At 37.8% G+C, this 16,067-nt stretch overlaps 1 protein-coding gene across 1 annotated transcript in view; it reads right to left on the bottom strand.

The window, feature by feature from the left end:
* Positions 1 to 16,067, bottom strand: part of LOC108236435 (GDNF family receptor alpha-2-like) — a 61,381-nt gene that overhangs the window by 33,014 nt on the left and 12,300 nt on the right. The window contains exon 3 of the mRNA XM_017417087.3: positions 11,353 to 11,439. Coding sequence (XP_017272576.1) covers positions 11,353 to 11,439 — 87 coding nt within the window. The remainder of the gene's footprint in view (positions 1 to 11,352; positions 11,440 to 16,067) is intronic.

The following is a 16,067-nucleotide window of genomic DNA, read 5'->3' as shown; positions in this document are numbered from 1 at the left end:
CGGTAAATCGAGAGCTTCGCTTTTTGGCTCAGCTCTCTCTTCACCACGACAGATCGGTACAGCGCCTGCTTCACTGCAGACGCTGCACCAATCCGCCTGTCGATCTCCCGCTCCATTTTTCCCTCATTCGTGAACAAGACCCCGAGGTACTTAAACTCCTCCACTTGGGGCAGGACATCTTCCCCGACCCGGAGAAGGCACTCTACCCTCTAACACTGAAACTCTTTTGAGGTAATATTTTTTTTCTTTTTTTTTAAATTTAGCTTCTTGTGCACAAAGGATAGGCAGCAAAGCAGCAAAAGGCTTTTCATCAAGACTTTCAATAAAAACATTCTAATTTGATTTTGAAGTGGAGCTGTTATTCTTTCACCTTTTTGTGTATTTTTAGGTCTTTTTTTCTTATTGTTTTATACAAAATTTGGTTAACATATAGGAAAAAAACTGCTGTTTTAGGTTTAGGAATAAATTATGCTTAGGACACACAATTACCTGAAATACAATAAGAGAAGACTGTTTTTGCTCCCCTATGTTAATGCATGCATAATCTTTAACCTTTGAACAGAAGCAGTGCTGAAGTCACCACTTCATTAATTAGGACTCATCACCCTGATAACCAAACTAATTGGGGAGAAGTTTATTAGCGCATAATTGTAATATGTCTCCACAAAAAAGAAGAAAAATAAAGAAAGTTCAGTAAAGCAGTAAAGCATAAAATAATTTATTAGCACCGGTTTTATTGCAGTCAACTAGTTGCAAATTATTTTATATTATGTTTTGTGAACTTAGAGCAAGATAAAGTTCAGTCATTAAAAAAACGTGACGAGTGGGTCTGAGAAAGTCATTACGAAGGTTTGCACAAGTGAGTAAAAGTGGCTTAGGATCAAAAATAATAAAAGGTTAACAAAAGAGTATTTTAGTAAAGCTGGTTAAGGATAGGTTGAACTCATATAATCCATATAAATGGTGGCAAATAAATGAAGAGACCATAAAAATCTCTATGCAGAGAAAAAAAAATGCATAGGTTATTCCTTTATGCCATGTGTTCCTAGAAGTTGTGTGTCCATGAAATTAAGTTTATGCCATTAAGTTTGCTAATCTTGCTTTTTAAACTTCATTTAGGCTGTCAGTACATTTACTCTATGTGCAGGTAAGGTCTGATACATAATGCACCATGTGGAGAAATAAAAACAGAGGCTGGGGAATTTTGTTCCCTCACTTCATGAAAAGGTGCACACAGATTTGCAGTAACATTAGTGTCCATGTGCAGCAGGTGTTGGTGTTGAGCTGTGTTTCTGCTTTACAGATGGAGGGGAGAGCTAAATGAGGAAAGAGAAGTCAACTCAAGACCGGCTGTAAAAGGAGGGTATAAGGACCATCTAAAACGGTGTGAGCAATCCTAGTCCTCGAGGGCCACCATCCTGCACCTTTTACTTCTTTCCCTGCTCCAGCACACCTGATTCATGTTCTGCAGAAGCCTGTTAATCACCCATTGATTCAAATCAGGTGTGTTGGAGCAGAGAAACAAGTAAAACGTGCAGGACGGTGGCCCTTGAGGACCAGGATTGTCCACCCCTGAAAAATGACATTTTATTTTCAAACTCAAAAGTTTTTGCACTTTGTAGAAAGTTAATACTTCCCTTACAGCTGACTTCAAGTAGGCGCCATGAAATGTGACTTGACATAATATATATATATATTTTTTTTTTGTAAAGTATTTAGTTTTACGTCAGTGATGCAAGATGATGTTTGTTAAGATTGTATTGATCATTAAACCTGAGAGTGAAAATCTGTCCAACTTTCCAATTTCACTCAGCCCAAATAACGACTAATTGCTTAATCTTTAACAGTCCATTAGCCAATTTGTGTGCACAATTCACTAAACGGAGGGGACAAATTTCCCAAACCTTCATTTTTGTTTCTACACTTGTTTCTTGGCAGGCTCTGCACTCTACTGATGTGTGGCAATGTAGAAGAAATCAACTATTATTACTGAACATAAAGCAAACACAGACAAAGACAGAGAGGAAAAGAAATAAAGACAATGAGGTGTGAAAAAGGTGGTTAGATACATGTAAATGGAGACAGATGGAGAGAAGAAAACCTTCTAATGAAAAAAAAAAAAGGCACCGTCAAAGCAAGACAGAATGAAAGATAGGCACAGCTTTTAGGAACAAGAGGAAGCAGATAAAACTGTTCATGTACCTCGTGGTAGGATTTGGATTTTTTTTCTTTTTTCGAAAGAGTAAGGGATCTTCTTTCACAAGTAATTGCTCTCTGTCAGCCTAATTTGAATTCTGCATTTCATATATCATCTTATACTCAAGGGACGCTGCGCTGCAGAAGGAAGTTCAAGCCAGGTTAGAGAGAGACTCTTGACTCCTGGTATGTTCTCAGTAATTAGGAAAGGTGCCAAAGTTTGGATTTAATACAGCCCTGGGTGAGCGTGTGAGAGCTTGTTAGGAAAGTCTTTAGTCTGGACCCCGAGGAGCATGTCAAGCATTTCTGTGTCAAAGGCCTCATCAGTCATTAGCTCTATACTATGTCACGGTGGGGATTTCCAGAGGGGAGGAAATGGGCGCGCTGAATCTACAATATCATCTCACTCTAAGCTTTACTGAGCAAGTTATGTGTGGAGATTTTATAAAAGGCAAACCAGTGGAGTTCATAAAGTCTTCTGTTCTCAGATATTAACATTTTATCCTTGAATATAAAATTATTGTAGCAAATCCAGCCATCATGAAATGGAGACACAGCGAGTGAACGTGAAAATCATGAAATGAACTAAATATTTGTATATGGGAAAATTCACTTGCCAAAAAAACAGTAAGGCTCCCGGGAAGAAATACTCTTACTTGGATACAAATTGGTACACATGCATACCAGTAATAGGTATGTCAATGATTGGATTTGCAAGGAGTTAGCTGGTCTAGAATGGGCAAAAGAAGGTAGTGGCACTATGAGTGGAGTGATTGTGTTATCAGGCTGTGCTGAAGCATCCAACAGTCAGTCACAGCAGTAAGTGAATCCCAGCAGACTCAGAGGATTCCTCACAGATGCATTAAACATCACCAGGGTTTGCAATGGGCTGGGTGGTCTTATATTGCATTTGCCTGACATGTACAGCTATCACAGTGGCCCACTGTTAGAACCAATGGTTGTGTGAGGGCATCCATACCCATAGTGAAGGTTCCAGTCACCCAAGATAGACTACACAAAGGGAGGATCATTGTACTGTCCTCCAAGCATAAAACAAAACGAAATCTGTACCTGCCATCTGGACACAGATGCTGGACTCTGATAACTAACAACTAAATAACAACTAAAACATGCATGATAATGGTCCTCCAGGACCAGGATTGGACACCACTGCTCTAAGTGATACAGCCTTCAAGTTATGACGAGATTGGTTGCGTTGTTAGGTCTTACAGATTAAACTTTGATCAAACAAGCATTGTCGGACAATCTGAGGTAAAACAAATTTGTCTCATCCCTGGGACAATCTGCTTGATGTTTCTTTTGGATTATGACCATACTGCAATGCCAAAGGAAGAGGACCAGTTCTACCAATGTTGTGGAGAGACACACAAGCTTTACTCCTATCATCACAGTGGAGACGTAGGGATCTGATTCAGGTCACCTCTGTTAGTGACTTGAGTACCCTGACAGCACAGCACTATTTCAGTAACATCTTGTGTCTGCATGTCTTACATCTTCTGAGATAGCACCATGGTACAGTCTTTCAGTAAGACAATGTTCATCCTCACACAGTTTTTGAACCACCTGTGTCAGATAGGGTTTCTCCAGTGGTCAGCCAGGTCCCCCGATCTTTCTCCAGTCAGACATTTGTGGGATCATCTCAGATGTCAACTTTGACCTACTGCTGATCTGACAGAACAGAGATGTTTCCTCCTAAGAACATGCAACACATGAAGTTTCATTTCCACCGCTCTGGGTGCCTAACTTTTTTTTTTAATTATATATTTTGTCAGTGAGTACATATCAGGTAAGGATTGAGTGTCCAAAGGAATTTTAAATTGTCGCAAACACCACTTCTATTTAATTGAGTTGCCTATAAGCTGTAGTTGCCAAGCAAAGTTTCCCATTTGGAAACTGCAAGCAAAAGCATTCTGCTAACCCCTCTCAGTTTAGGTTCCTCATCAGTGCTAATACTGCAAAATGTTCTGGTGCTAATACTGAAAAATGTTTTGAAACAGTCTAACAAGATGTGTGTTTTAGATTTGCTTGTGCAATATTGTTTTAATGATCTGCTTCCTTGTTCATTATCAGCATTCAACCAGGAAATGACTACATGTGCTAACAAACTGAGACATGTTCCGCTATTTAATGTAAACTAAAAGAAAAAAAAAAAAGCTGACCGATGCAAAGGGAGTTGGAGCAAGTCTCATTACAGATCCACAGAGACGAGGTAGGGCTTTACTAAGAGTAAACTGATTAGAAAATCCACACTGGATAATGAAGCATATGAGCAAAGTGATATAAATGCACACATGTGCAGCTGCAGGCAAACACAAAACTAGTCTTGCACAAATATTGTCAATGCAAAGAGACGCTTGGACCCAGAAGAAGCAAAAAATCCCCATTGTGCTTGTGCAAAGAAAGATCTTATTGTTTGCCTAAGTAATAGTAATTGTTATGAGAATAGCATGAAAATGTCAAACATTTCAACAGCATGCTGAGCAGGGCTGCTGCACTGTTCCCTACTCCTGTACTGTACGAGCAGCTTTCTGGATTTAATTGGATGGTGGACATACAGAGCTGAGAGGTGAGGGGCTTAGAGCGGAGAGTTAGAGGCTCTAACTAAGGGATGTTAAATCTAATTCCACGAGGGACCCCTGAATGCAGCATTCTCCGCTGCCCTCTGCTCCCAGAAAGTTAATCAGCTCAGTGCTGGGTCAATAGAACAGAATACATCCTACCTAGACCATGTTAACAATTACACATTATTTTTGTTTCTAATTATCTGGGACATGACGAAGAAGGACTTTGAAGGAATGTCTTTAACCTACATTTTTCATTAACAGTATGATGTCTTACTGGTCTGATAACAGCTGTTCAGTTAAAAGTGATAAAATATGGATTTTAACTTCAGTTACAGCTTGAGCCAGCACAAAAATAACACAGATTTATTTTTCCAAACACCTTAACAGTGAATATTTGATGATGATTGTCATTTTTTTTTTCATGAAAAATAGTTAACCAAATTTCAAAAAGCATTTTTCAGAATGTACTACTACAAATAAACACAACCAAGTGCAATTACCAAATGACCTAGTCAGCTCACTCATTTTCTAAACTGTAAAAAAATTGCGGGGGTGTTACACACTCATATGTCAAAGTTAATGAATGAGTTTGTCTGTGACCAATTTGGATCTTCTTTTTTCCAGACATGAATGGCTGACTTTATAACAGTCCAACAGGAGCAGCCAAAACCCCACCCTCCTTGCTATCAGAGTCAGCCTGTCTCCATGTGTTTTCGTTCATATTTGTCCCCCATTAGTTATTAGTTGGGCTGGGAGTTACTGGCAGTCCTGTTTTTGGTTTTGACTCATTTGTTTAGCTTTGGATTTTAGGAAAGCAGTCTAAACCCAATGGCCAACCTCAAGGCTAATTTGAGGTTTTTGCCCTCTTTTGCTCGTTAGAGTTACTTTCTTTATTTTTGGGGTTTTGTCAATAAAATTAGTCCTAAACCTGTTTTAAAATATTGTGACTAATATTGTTGCCCTTTTATTTATCTACAGTTAGGGTTTTGTTACTACATCCCATAGTAGCTCAGAGGTGTAACAGTAATGGGTGATACATTCATAAACCACATAGAGGTTGGAGGAAGATATCTCTGTCCAGGCTCCAAATTGGAACAGGAGGTGTGATCCATTTGCAAAAGTAAGCATGTAAAAGATAAATTTGTTTCCATTAAATCCTCAACAATTGCCAACAAAATACAATAAAACTGTTTCTATTATTTAATGTTGTTTGTGTGGTGTTATAAATCCAGCTTCACTTAGCAGAAACCATGGGTTGTTTTGCAGAGCACTGCAACAAACCCAAGCATCACTATTATGGGTAAATATTCAAGGACAAAATGCAAACAGATCAAATAAAAAAAGTACAAAAAAAGATTCAGTTAGGTGTGATAGGGTTTTGAAAGTGTTAGGAGCAGACATCCCTGTTCTGTCAGCTTTTGATAGCTCCTTCCACCATCGCTGAACCATAAATAACTGCAGACTGAGGCTGCTTTCTTCAAAGGGTTTGATCTAGCTGAGCTAATAAAAAAAAAAAGATTAAGAAAAACAACACCAGTTAAGGCAGTAGCCAGGTAAATAGAATAATACAGTGTGTTGATCATTTTAAAATCAATAGGATGCTATTTCCTGTTGTTGAACAGAAAGCCCCTGTGAAGTCTCAAAGTCAATGTCAAATTTATTTACACAGCACATTTAAAAACCACTAAAGTTGGCCAATGTGCTTTACAGTAAAGCAGAACAAGTTAATAAAAAAATGTTATGTAACATACAAGAACTAAGAAATAAAAGAACAATCAAAAATGAATAATTTTAAAATACAAAACTCATCTTTTTGAATCAAAAGCTAAAGAAAAAGAAAAATCAGCAATGCATATTGCCCACCACTTTGGATGCTAAAGTTTTAAATAAAGATCTTATGAAATCTGTGAGCACTTGGAACGTGAGTTTGGGATGATTTGCAGCTGCTAAAATGCCAAATTACAGTTGATATATTTGTTAAATTTACTACGCAATAGCTATTTTAGTATTTGCTTAAGTCAATTAGCTGTGGGGTTCAACTTGAATCTGGTTGACTCTAAAAGTTAATCACGTAGGGAACTAAACTGTTCCTTAAGTTTGGGGCAGACATTCTAAAAGCCCAATTAGTGTTTTAATGTGGATCTTGAAACATCCAAGATAAGCTGACAGCTTGATCATAGCGCTCTTACTCGTGTGAGGGTGTTTTGAAGGCCAGTTAAATAAGATGGGATCAAATCATTTAAAACTTTAAAAGCAATAGATAAAATATTTTAATTAAAGGTCGAGTATTCCTTGAAGGAAAGCATATCACCTGCCGCCTTTTATATCAGTGTTTTACATACATGCAGAGAATGTACCTCTGTTTGCTGGGCAGTTAGAGTATTTGCTTTTGTCACTAAAGTTTATTTGAATTTATGCACACTGAGGTGGGAAAAAACCCCAACAAAGTTGTTCTTGTCATTGTTAATAATTTGTTTGAGTATCTAAGATGTCAGTGTGGTACATGTTTGAGTATTGGCTACTACTTTCAGTTTAGTCAGGGAGAGGTGTCAAAGTTTGGTTACTTTCATAGTAATAGATTTAACTATTTACCTTACTGTTAATGTCACTTTGGTAACTCCTTTTTTAATTGGATTTTTTTGTCTGTTTCATAAAACTACTGTTAAGCTTATCCTAACGTGTTTACAGGGGACACTGTAGCTGAGATAAGGGTGTACATTTTGCAACTTTTCACAAAGGCAAATAGTTAAAACATGTTGCAACTTTTCACAAAGGCAAAAAGTTAAAACATGTAACCATAATGCAGACATACATGTAGTGTCAGCGGTCTTTAAAGTAGGCCAGACTGAATTCACAGAGGATGTCGTAAGCAAATCCCAAGAGAAACATTTCAGTGTTCTCCTGCATTTCCACTTGCTAAGAAGTCACTTCCACTTTCACGGATTACTCTCCTAATCAAATGTTTGCTCCTCTATTAAAACTCTGTTCACCCTATTATCTAGTAGATATCATAATCTGTACTGCGACATTACCAAAACAGGCCAAAAGGAACAATACCTGTTAATGTCTTGAGCAGAATATGGACAGGTCCAACTCAAATCTGGGACCAACTGAGGTTGAATTTGACAGTGAACATGTAGTATGGGAAGGAGCAACATTGTTTGTACTCCTTTGGTAACATGAATAACATCTCCATTTAAAGTAGTAACCAGGAAAAACTAAGTGCTAACCCAATGCCCTCATTGACCAATTCTTCAGAAGCAACAGTATAAGTTAGGACGTCTTCTTGATTGCTTTTTTCTGGCTCATTGTAGCCTGCCACTTACCATTCAGTTTACAACTTCTAACTGATTAGCAGTGCAGGGTTGAATAAGAGACACTCAAATACAATTAAAATGTAGCAATATGAAAGCAATTTTTCCATGAGGACCCTCCAGTATGAAAGACTACAACTCAGCTGAGCATTAAGGTGCTCAAACGGTAATGAACAGTGCCAAAGAAGCCAAGGCAGGAGAAGCTTAGTCAATTTATATATTTATGACATCTATGCTTGGTTACACTCTCATTATCAGTGTTGAAGGAACATGGAAGATGCAGCTGTCCTTATGTTAGGAGACAGATATCACAGGGTTGAATACCTTCTTTTTTTGAATAAGTAAACTACAAAAAAATCTAAATGCATTAAAAAAAAATCAGAAAGATGTCGTCATTAACAAAAGAAGCCCATGTGTGTATCACTTGGGCTTAATACCGAAACAGAGCCTCCACATTTTGTTTTATTTTTTACCACAGACTCCTTTTTCATTTCTAACACAACTTCTGTCTCTTATCTTAGTTTCAGACTAAAACCTTTAGAATAGCAGAGATCACTTTTCAATTTTCTACCTTTCCTCTTGGAGAGTATGCTTTCCCCTGTACTCATAAACCAGCTACATATCATATATCCCCATGGTCTCCGTACAGTAACATTTACAGACATGATTATAAATGCTTTGGAGTGGCTTAGTAATTGAAGCGAAAAGTTCATAAAACAAGTGAGTAATTATTCATTTGTTTGCCCGTGGCTCGCTCTCAGTGCCACAATCAATTACTCAGAAATGATAAATAATGAAACAAAGCTCGTGGCTAAAAAAGAGTTTTGGAGAGTGAATCTAATATTTTACCTGAGAGAGAACGAAAGAAATAGCTGAAGTCAAATACATCTGGTAATAAGCCCCCTGTTGTTTCCTAATATCTCCAGCTTCATCCTACTACATTCTTTATTTCCTCCCTGAAACCAATTCTAGAGTTTCACCACTGATAACCTCATCATAACAAAGTCTACTTACAAAGTAGACTTTTATGTTGTTTGAGGAAAAAAGGGTGACAGGAAAACTCAGCAGAAAGATTATGCATTCAGGTTTTTCACATCAAAATCAGCTGTAATATAAAATTTAATGTAACTATTTAGTTTCAGCTGCATTGCAGAACAGATCTACAGAAGAGTCTGTTTATTTATGTTTGCACATAAAAAAAAAAAAATCTACAAGTGATGATGATGTATCACAGCCCCATCTCCAGAAATATTAGAATATTGTTTTGAAAAATAAAGAAAAACAGACTGCAATTATTTTCAAATCCTCACTAAATGAGATTAATTGTCAAATGTTAAAACTGATATATTTTGGAGAAAGAAATGACTATGTTTTAAATAAACAAAAGGGCATTAAAAAATAATGTTACAAAGCTTAGAACTGTCAGAAGCAGCAGCGGACCCTAAGCATAAATATTAGTGGTGCAGACATTTGTTTCCTGAATCGTTAAGCACACAAATTTTACAATTTGCATTGCATGCTCTGTAAAAAAAATATAGGATATATGTTGGTTAATATTTATTTTGTTGCTTTTTGTGAGCAACACAAACTTGTTGCCTTTTTTCTCCTTCTCACACCGAAATCAATAACTCACATTTTGTGGTTTTTTGATCATATCATCCTCTAATTTCCAGTAAATAAGTCAGAGGGTCTCCATCGTGGCTTAACTGTGTTGTGTGATGAGGACAGGTCTTCTTCACAGAGATAATTACTTTGAGTTATACATATTTATTCACCTCTGGATGTGAAGCACTACTGAAGTTTTTCATGTTCAGAAGGTTTTGCAATCTGAATATAAAACAACAAAAACAGGATTTTATGCCGTTTTTGACAACTTATTTGTAGATGCCACTAAAAGAGACGATGAATTATACTATTCCTGACATTCCTTCCCCCTTTTTTGTGAAGGCAACAGTGCAAGAAATTGCTCCTCTTCCTCGGTTTCTTCCTTTGACATGCAAATACCATCAGCTCTCAAGAGACTAACTCGGTGTCACACACTCTGCCCTTTGAGAATAAAATGCTTTTTGCCTTGGCAGGTTTTAACAAGAATAAGGGCTTTTTTTTTAATTGCATGGATAAAATCACAGTTGAATTTGAGTAAACTGTGCTAACACATAGAGATGCTGTTCGGTTGGCATGCATGTTCCCCTTTGCAAGGGCTGAACTGTGAATGAGACAGATACTCAAAATCTGTTTTGCCCTTGATTAGTGTCTGCAAAAGACTCCTAATCCTTTGGTGAGTTGGGGCCTGAATTTGCAATATTTTAAGGCACTTTCTTTGAAGGTGGTTCCCCCATAACATTAAAAGTAAAACTGAGCACCTGTCAGACTTTGAATCTTTATTAACTTTGCACAAAAACTAACTAAAGCTAACAATAAATGAGTGAGTGAATATAATATGCATGGTTGAAATTTATGTTCTACTTCTAAACACTTTTGTGTCACGGAAGTAGCAAATAATAAAAACTGTGTAGCCGTGATGGCATTATGCATCATTTAAGTGTTTTCCAGATGAATATGTACTTAAATCAAGAGTATGGGAGGCTTAGAACAAAAATCATCCTTCCTCTGGCATACATTATCAAACCTTCTTACATATAGTATAAACTCTCTTGCATTCACTATCAAACTCAAACCTTCTCACATACACCATCAAACCCTTCCACATACACTATTAAATCCTCTCATCTACATCATACTGAAGCCACCTGGCTTATACAATAGATTAACTGAATTAACTGAATTGTCCAGCTTTGGCATTGGGCAGGTGTCATCCCTCTGTCCAATCACATCTGTTTTACAACCTGCAGCTCTGTGATGCATTAACTATTGTACCTGTCGGTAAAAAATGTGAAGAGCTGCATTGATTTGATACCTTAACAATGGTAACCGGTAGATTAAATAGCAGGCTATAACTCTGCTCGGCTGTTTAATTAGTAAACCAAAGAAGAAATCAAACTGAAAGCAAAATCAATGGTGGGAGAAATGTGGGGTGGTGCAGAGAGAATGTATACAACCTGACAGTTAGTATATATCACAAGACAAATTGAACAATAACCATCCGGTTTATTCAAAAGCAAAAGGAAGTTTACTACTACAAGATAGAAAAGATCAACGTTTCATTATTTGTATTTTTCTGTTTTAATCCTTGTGAAACTTTGAATTATCCTATGATGAGTGTTGATTTCAGTTTAGATCAAATCTGTGATACATACCTGAAGAGATAGAAGCCAAGCGGGAAACATCAGGCTGTCGGTTGGGGGCTACAGGTTCATACGGAGATGAGTCCTCCATGTCTCCACCTGAAACAACAGGAAGGACAAAAGCAATTTATTATCACTCAGGTAATGTAGATTATCTGGCTCTAATGCATTTTGGATCAAGTCATCTAAAGAAGGCAAAGAACACTTCAGGTGATAAATCCATCTCAATAGTTACACTTTCACACAACACTTCAAGTTGGGACTTAGACATCTTCTGGCCACCTTAGGGTCATTTCTGAATGGGCTGAAGTGACGAAGGGGGTTGAAGCCCACATGCCCCTGATGCACCTTTGAGCCATGATGTGAGATAGTAAACAGTTGACATGTGAAAAGGTAAGCTGGTTTTACAGCTCAATAATGTGATAATGTGGTGATATATGGTCTGTGCGACCATCCGGTCATGAGATTAAACAACAACAAATAGATCTATTACAGAAGGAAGATCAAGGATCACGCACAGTAGCTTTGGATTTAGTTTAAAAATTTAGCGAACCACAAAGAGAATCGCTAAAGTGAGTTAATTCATTCTGATTTGAAAATGGTCTGCGGGAGGCGTCTGTCACACATTTTACTGTGTTCTGCTCCACGCCTCTTTAAGTTTCGTTACACTTGCTTCCTTTCTAAAAGCTGATGTCTATGCGGGACGTGGCCAGCTGATTTCTGAACGGCCAGAGGCAACATAAAGACAAGCTGGTTTTTGTGACCATTTCGCAGAAATGTTTTGTGAAAGTGCCTTCTGTAAGATGGCATTGATGGATCAGATGATCAGATTAGCATGCTCACATAAAGAAGAAGCCTTTTCGTAAACAAGCAGTTGCAAAATAGTGACGTCTTAATAAATTGTCGCTTCATGCTTAACAACCCTGCTGGAACAGCCAGTTTCAGGAGGCAGAGTTAGACACCGTCTCACTCCACCCTCCTACTTCACTTCCTTCTTCAGTTTGGTGTGTCTCTTTGGAAGCAGAGGTTGAAGACTGGAGGGTGGGATAATTCTACTTTGAGTTTGGCTTGTCTGCTTCAAATCTAACCAATTCACTGAATGAGATCCAATTAGCTCCAAACAAAGTGGCAGAGTGAGGTTATCTCAAAGTTTAAGCATTGCTGATGACAACCTCAGGCATTTACAATTATTATTATTATTAAGAAGAGAAGAAGTCTTTTCTTCTTAATAAATCTGACATTAGGTCATAATGCAACATAAAGCAAGTAGAAGCTGCTGCTGCTGTTGCCGTTTTCACATGAAAAACAGGATCTTCATTATGATGCAATAATTTTCTTTTGGAGAGCCAATTTGTTCTTGCTGTGGTTTGAGCTGGGGGAACAACTGACAGACTAAAGTACAAGCAATGCATCTTCCCTACTAACAATGTGTTGTAGAAGCAGTTTGTTAAAAAAGAAAAAAAAAAAATTAGCACTCAACTGACTGAGTCTCCCCCATGTGCCCGCTCCTCTGTGGGCTCTAATCCCACATTTAAAATTCATAGCCATTCGGTGTGATTGAGACAAACCCTCCAGTGTGTAATAGCTTTGCTTTCTGATCCTAACAGAAACACAGTCGGGGTGTTGTGAGGATGGCTCTGAGGCCCGCTGTAAGCAAGAAATGAGACAATCCGAAATGTGTAGGTACAAGACTACACTTCCAGGACAGCGTACCAGTAGATTAGATCAATAGATTATCAACACGCTCCTTGGAAGTTTCCAAAATAAAAGATGAAAACCAAATAAACATCATCTACCTGCTGCGTTTGTCTTGCTTAGTTATATTTGTGGCTGTGCTTCTTATAGCCTCTGCAGGCAAAAACATCCCACTGATCACTTTAAAGAGGACAGCCTCGCTGAATAACAACATGGTTAAAGATATCGGCATCAAATAAGTTTCACTAGTAAACAAAACTGAGTAAAAAAAAAACTGCTTGAAAACAAAAATACAAGACAGTTTTTTTTTTTCTGTGAAGCTCTACAGAGGTAGAAAATAAAGAAACGAAGCAGGACACAGGAGTAGAAGAAGGACAAGATGAAAGAGACAGATATCTGCTTATCACAACAGGTGGAGGAAGCATCCAAAGCCAAGGCCACGCTGGCCCGAGTCCAAAGACAGCTAGAAGTCCAAAGGTCCCGTCCCCTGACTGAGCTGCCACAGACAACATGAACAGCAGACAGCATGATGGCAGCAGTAATCTGGACTCTGGCCAGTGAGAGGAGACAGTGGCATCAGGAAAAGTCTTTTCCTGTGTAATCACTAAACAAACAAAAGAACACAGGGTTATATTCTAAGGTATTTTGTGCACCAACCATTACTTTAAGCAGCACAAGTGTCTCCTTTAACAAATCGTTTTCTTTGTAACACATCAACTACATTTGGTGTTACAATAACTGTAACTTTCTGGATGATTTTAGTCAATAAATCTTCAAGATTATGTTTAAAATGAAAAACTAATGATATTTAAAAAAAAAAGGCTAAAATCCATTCTTTTAAATATAATACCACATTCATACACTCTTAATATGCAGTTAGTATTTAGACCACTAGAAGTTTGATACTTTTATAAGACTTATTCATTCTCATGGGTTTTTTGGGGAGAGAAAGGAAGCTTTGACAAAGTAGGGAGTATTTTATAGTTATGGTGTGTGTGTTTGAGGGGGGTGGACATTAGTTTAGAAGATGAACAAAAGTAGTAATTTTAAAAAATAGTGTCCAAATATATATTTCAAATACAGAATATCATAGAAGAACAAGAAAAAAAATATAAGCTAAATATAAGCTAAATATATCACTGAATAAAATGTAATATACGTATATGCTTTTAGCTCAGTTTGGCTTACTTTACTTTTTTCATTTGTCCTTCTTAAATAATAAGTGTATGTACCTGCATAATAATTTATTTGAAAGCACATGTCTGCACACCTTTTTGTCTTCTCTTTCTTGTATTAGCTTTGGCTCTGCACATGCCGGTCTTCATATTTCTGTCATACAAGAGGGACTTGAGAGACCATAGGACCTGAGATCGCTCAGTATGTCTAATTACAAAAATTACTCTCAAAAGCTGTAAAGCTTTGAAGCCTTTCAGTTCAAGACTACCACTTATTCAGCAAATAACCACCTTAATCTCCATTCTATCACTTTTTTTGTCAGGAGCACCCACTGAATGTTGGGCACTTCAAAAAAAAGAAGCAAATGTTTCTGAGAAAATGTAATCATTTCTTTTCTTTTTTTTCAGTGCACCAAGAACAGTAAGTACTGTTCAGAGCAACATGAAAAAAGCATGCGTTATCTACTGCCAAAAGCTTTCAGTCTTTTTTATCTGAGCAGCTTCCTGTGTGGAAAGCTTCACCACACAATCAGGAGTGAATCAAGTATTAATACTCATAAACTGCCATATGTTGGAGCATAATGTGTGCATTGTAGTGTATAAACAAACAAATAAAACCCAAAAAGTAAGTGTGGTTAATGAATTTTAAAGGCTTATTTACATGAATCTTACAGACAGAATTGAATTATAAAATTGCACACTCTACAAAACACACACAACAATCACGAATACCCTCAGGACATAAAAAAAAGCGCACAATGGGGAGTCTTGTTATACTAAAAAAAAAAATGCTCTTTGACAGTCACCCTGGATCCAATTATGGATTCATCAAGTCAAAGAAAATTCTTCCCAGCTGTTCAGTGATAAGATGTTTTTAGCCGCGGGGCAACAACTTATCGCTGTAATTAAGCCTCCATTTGACTTCATTTTTTCCGACAGCGTGGAGCATGACCGGCACGGCTCAGTCAGACAACTGGGTCTTTTGCTTAGCTACAGAGGTACATGGATGCACATCGGTCTGACACTGATATGTGTGAGGGCTCAAAAAGTTACTAACATCAATCAAGTTAAACTTTAGGAGTAGGAAATTGTCCGCTGAATTTGTTTGTGACATTCTGAGTGAAGTGTTTTTGGCTGAAAGCAAAATCTGTTCTTACAACTGTCATTCTTTCGAAAGGAGGCTTACTGATTGTCCTCTAGTTTCCATATTTATTCTTTCTTATTCTAGATGCCTTCCTGGGTCTGAAATAAGAACAATAGAGTTGCATCTATTTTATCCATCCATCCATCCATCCATTTTCTTTGCAGGGTTGTAGGGAGCTGGTTCCTATCACCAGGATGAGAGACACCCTGGATAAATCACTAGTCCATCACAACATAACATTTATGTTTTTGGTTGGATGGAGGAAACCGAAGTACCCAGAGAAAACCCATGCACATTAAGACCATGCAAACTCCACACAGAAAGGTTGCAGCCAGGTTTTTAACCTGCAAGCAACAGCTCTAACCACTGCAAAATGATGTGGTTTGGTTGGCAGCTTCAAGCCATGACCTTCTGCGTGCGCTGGAGCAGTTCTCAGCTGAGTGTGAAAGAGCCAGGATGAGAGTCAGCTTCTCCAAATCTAAGGCCATGGTTTTCAACCCAAAAAACAGAGAATGTTCCCTATGGGTTAGAGGTGAGTCAATATCCTGTTCGTGAATGATGGCAGAATAGATCAAGAGATGAACGAACAGATATGCAGCAGTGAGGCTATTGCTCTGCTCTGTCATGGCAAAAAAGGAGCTTGGCCAAAAGGCAAATCTCTCAATTTATTGGTCCAAACTTCACCTGTGCTCAGGAGATATGGATCATGACCA

This window comes from Kryptolebias marmoratus, linkage group LG1, assembly GCF_001649575.2.
Source record: "Kryptolebias marmoratus isolate JLee-2015 linkage group LG1, ASM164957v2, whole genome shotgun sequence".
NCBI classification, from domain to species: Eukaryota; Metazoa; Chordata; class Actinopteri; order Cyprinodontiformes; family Rivulidae; genus Kryptolebias; species Kryptolebias marmoratus.
This window is presented reverse-complemented; position numbering and strand designations above follow the sequence as displayed.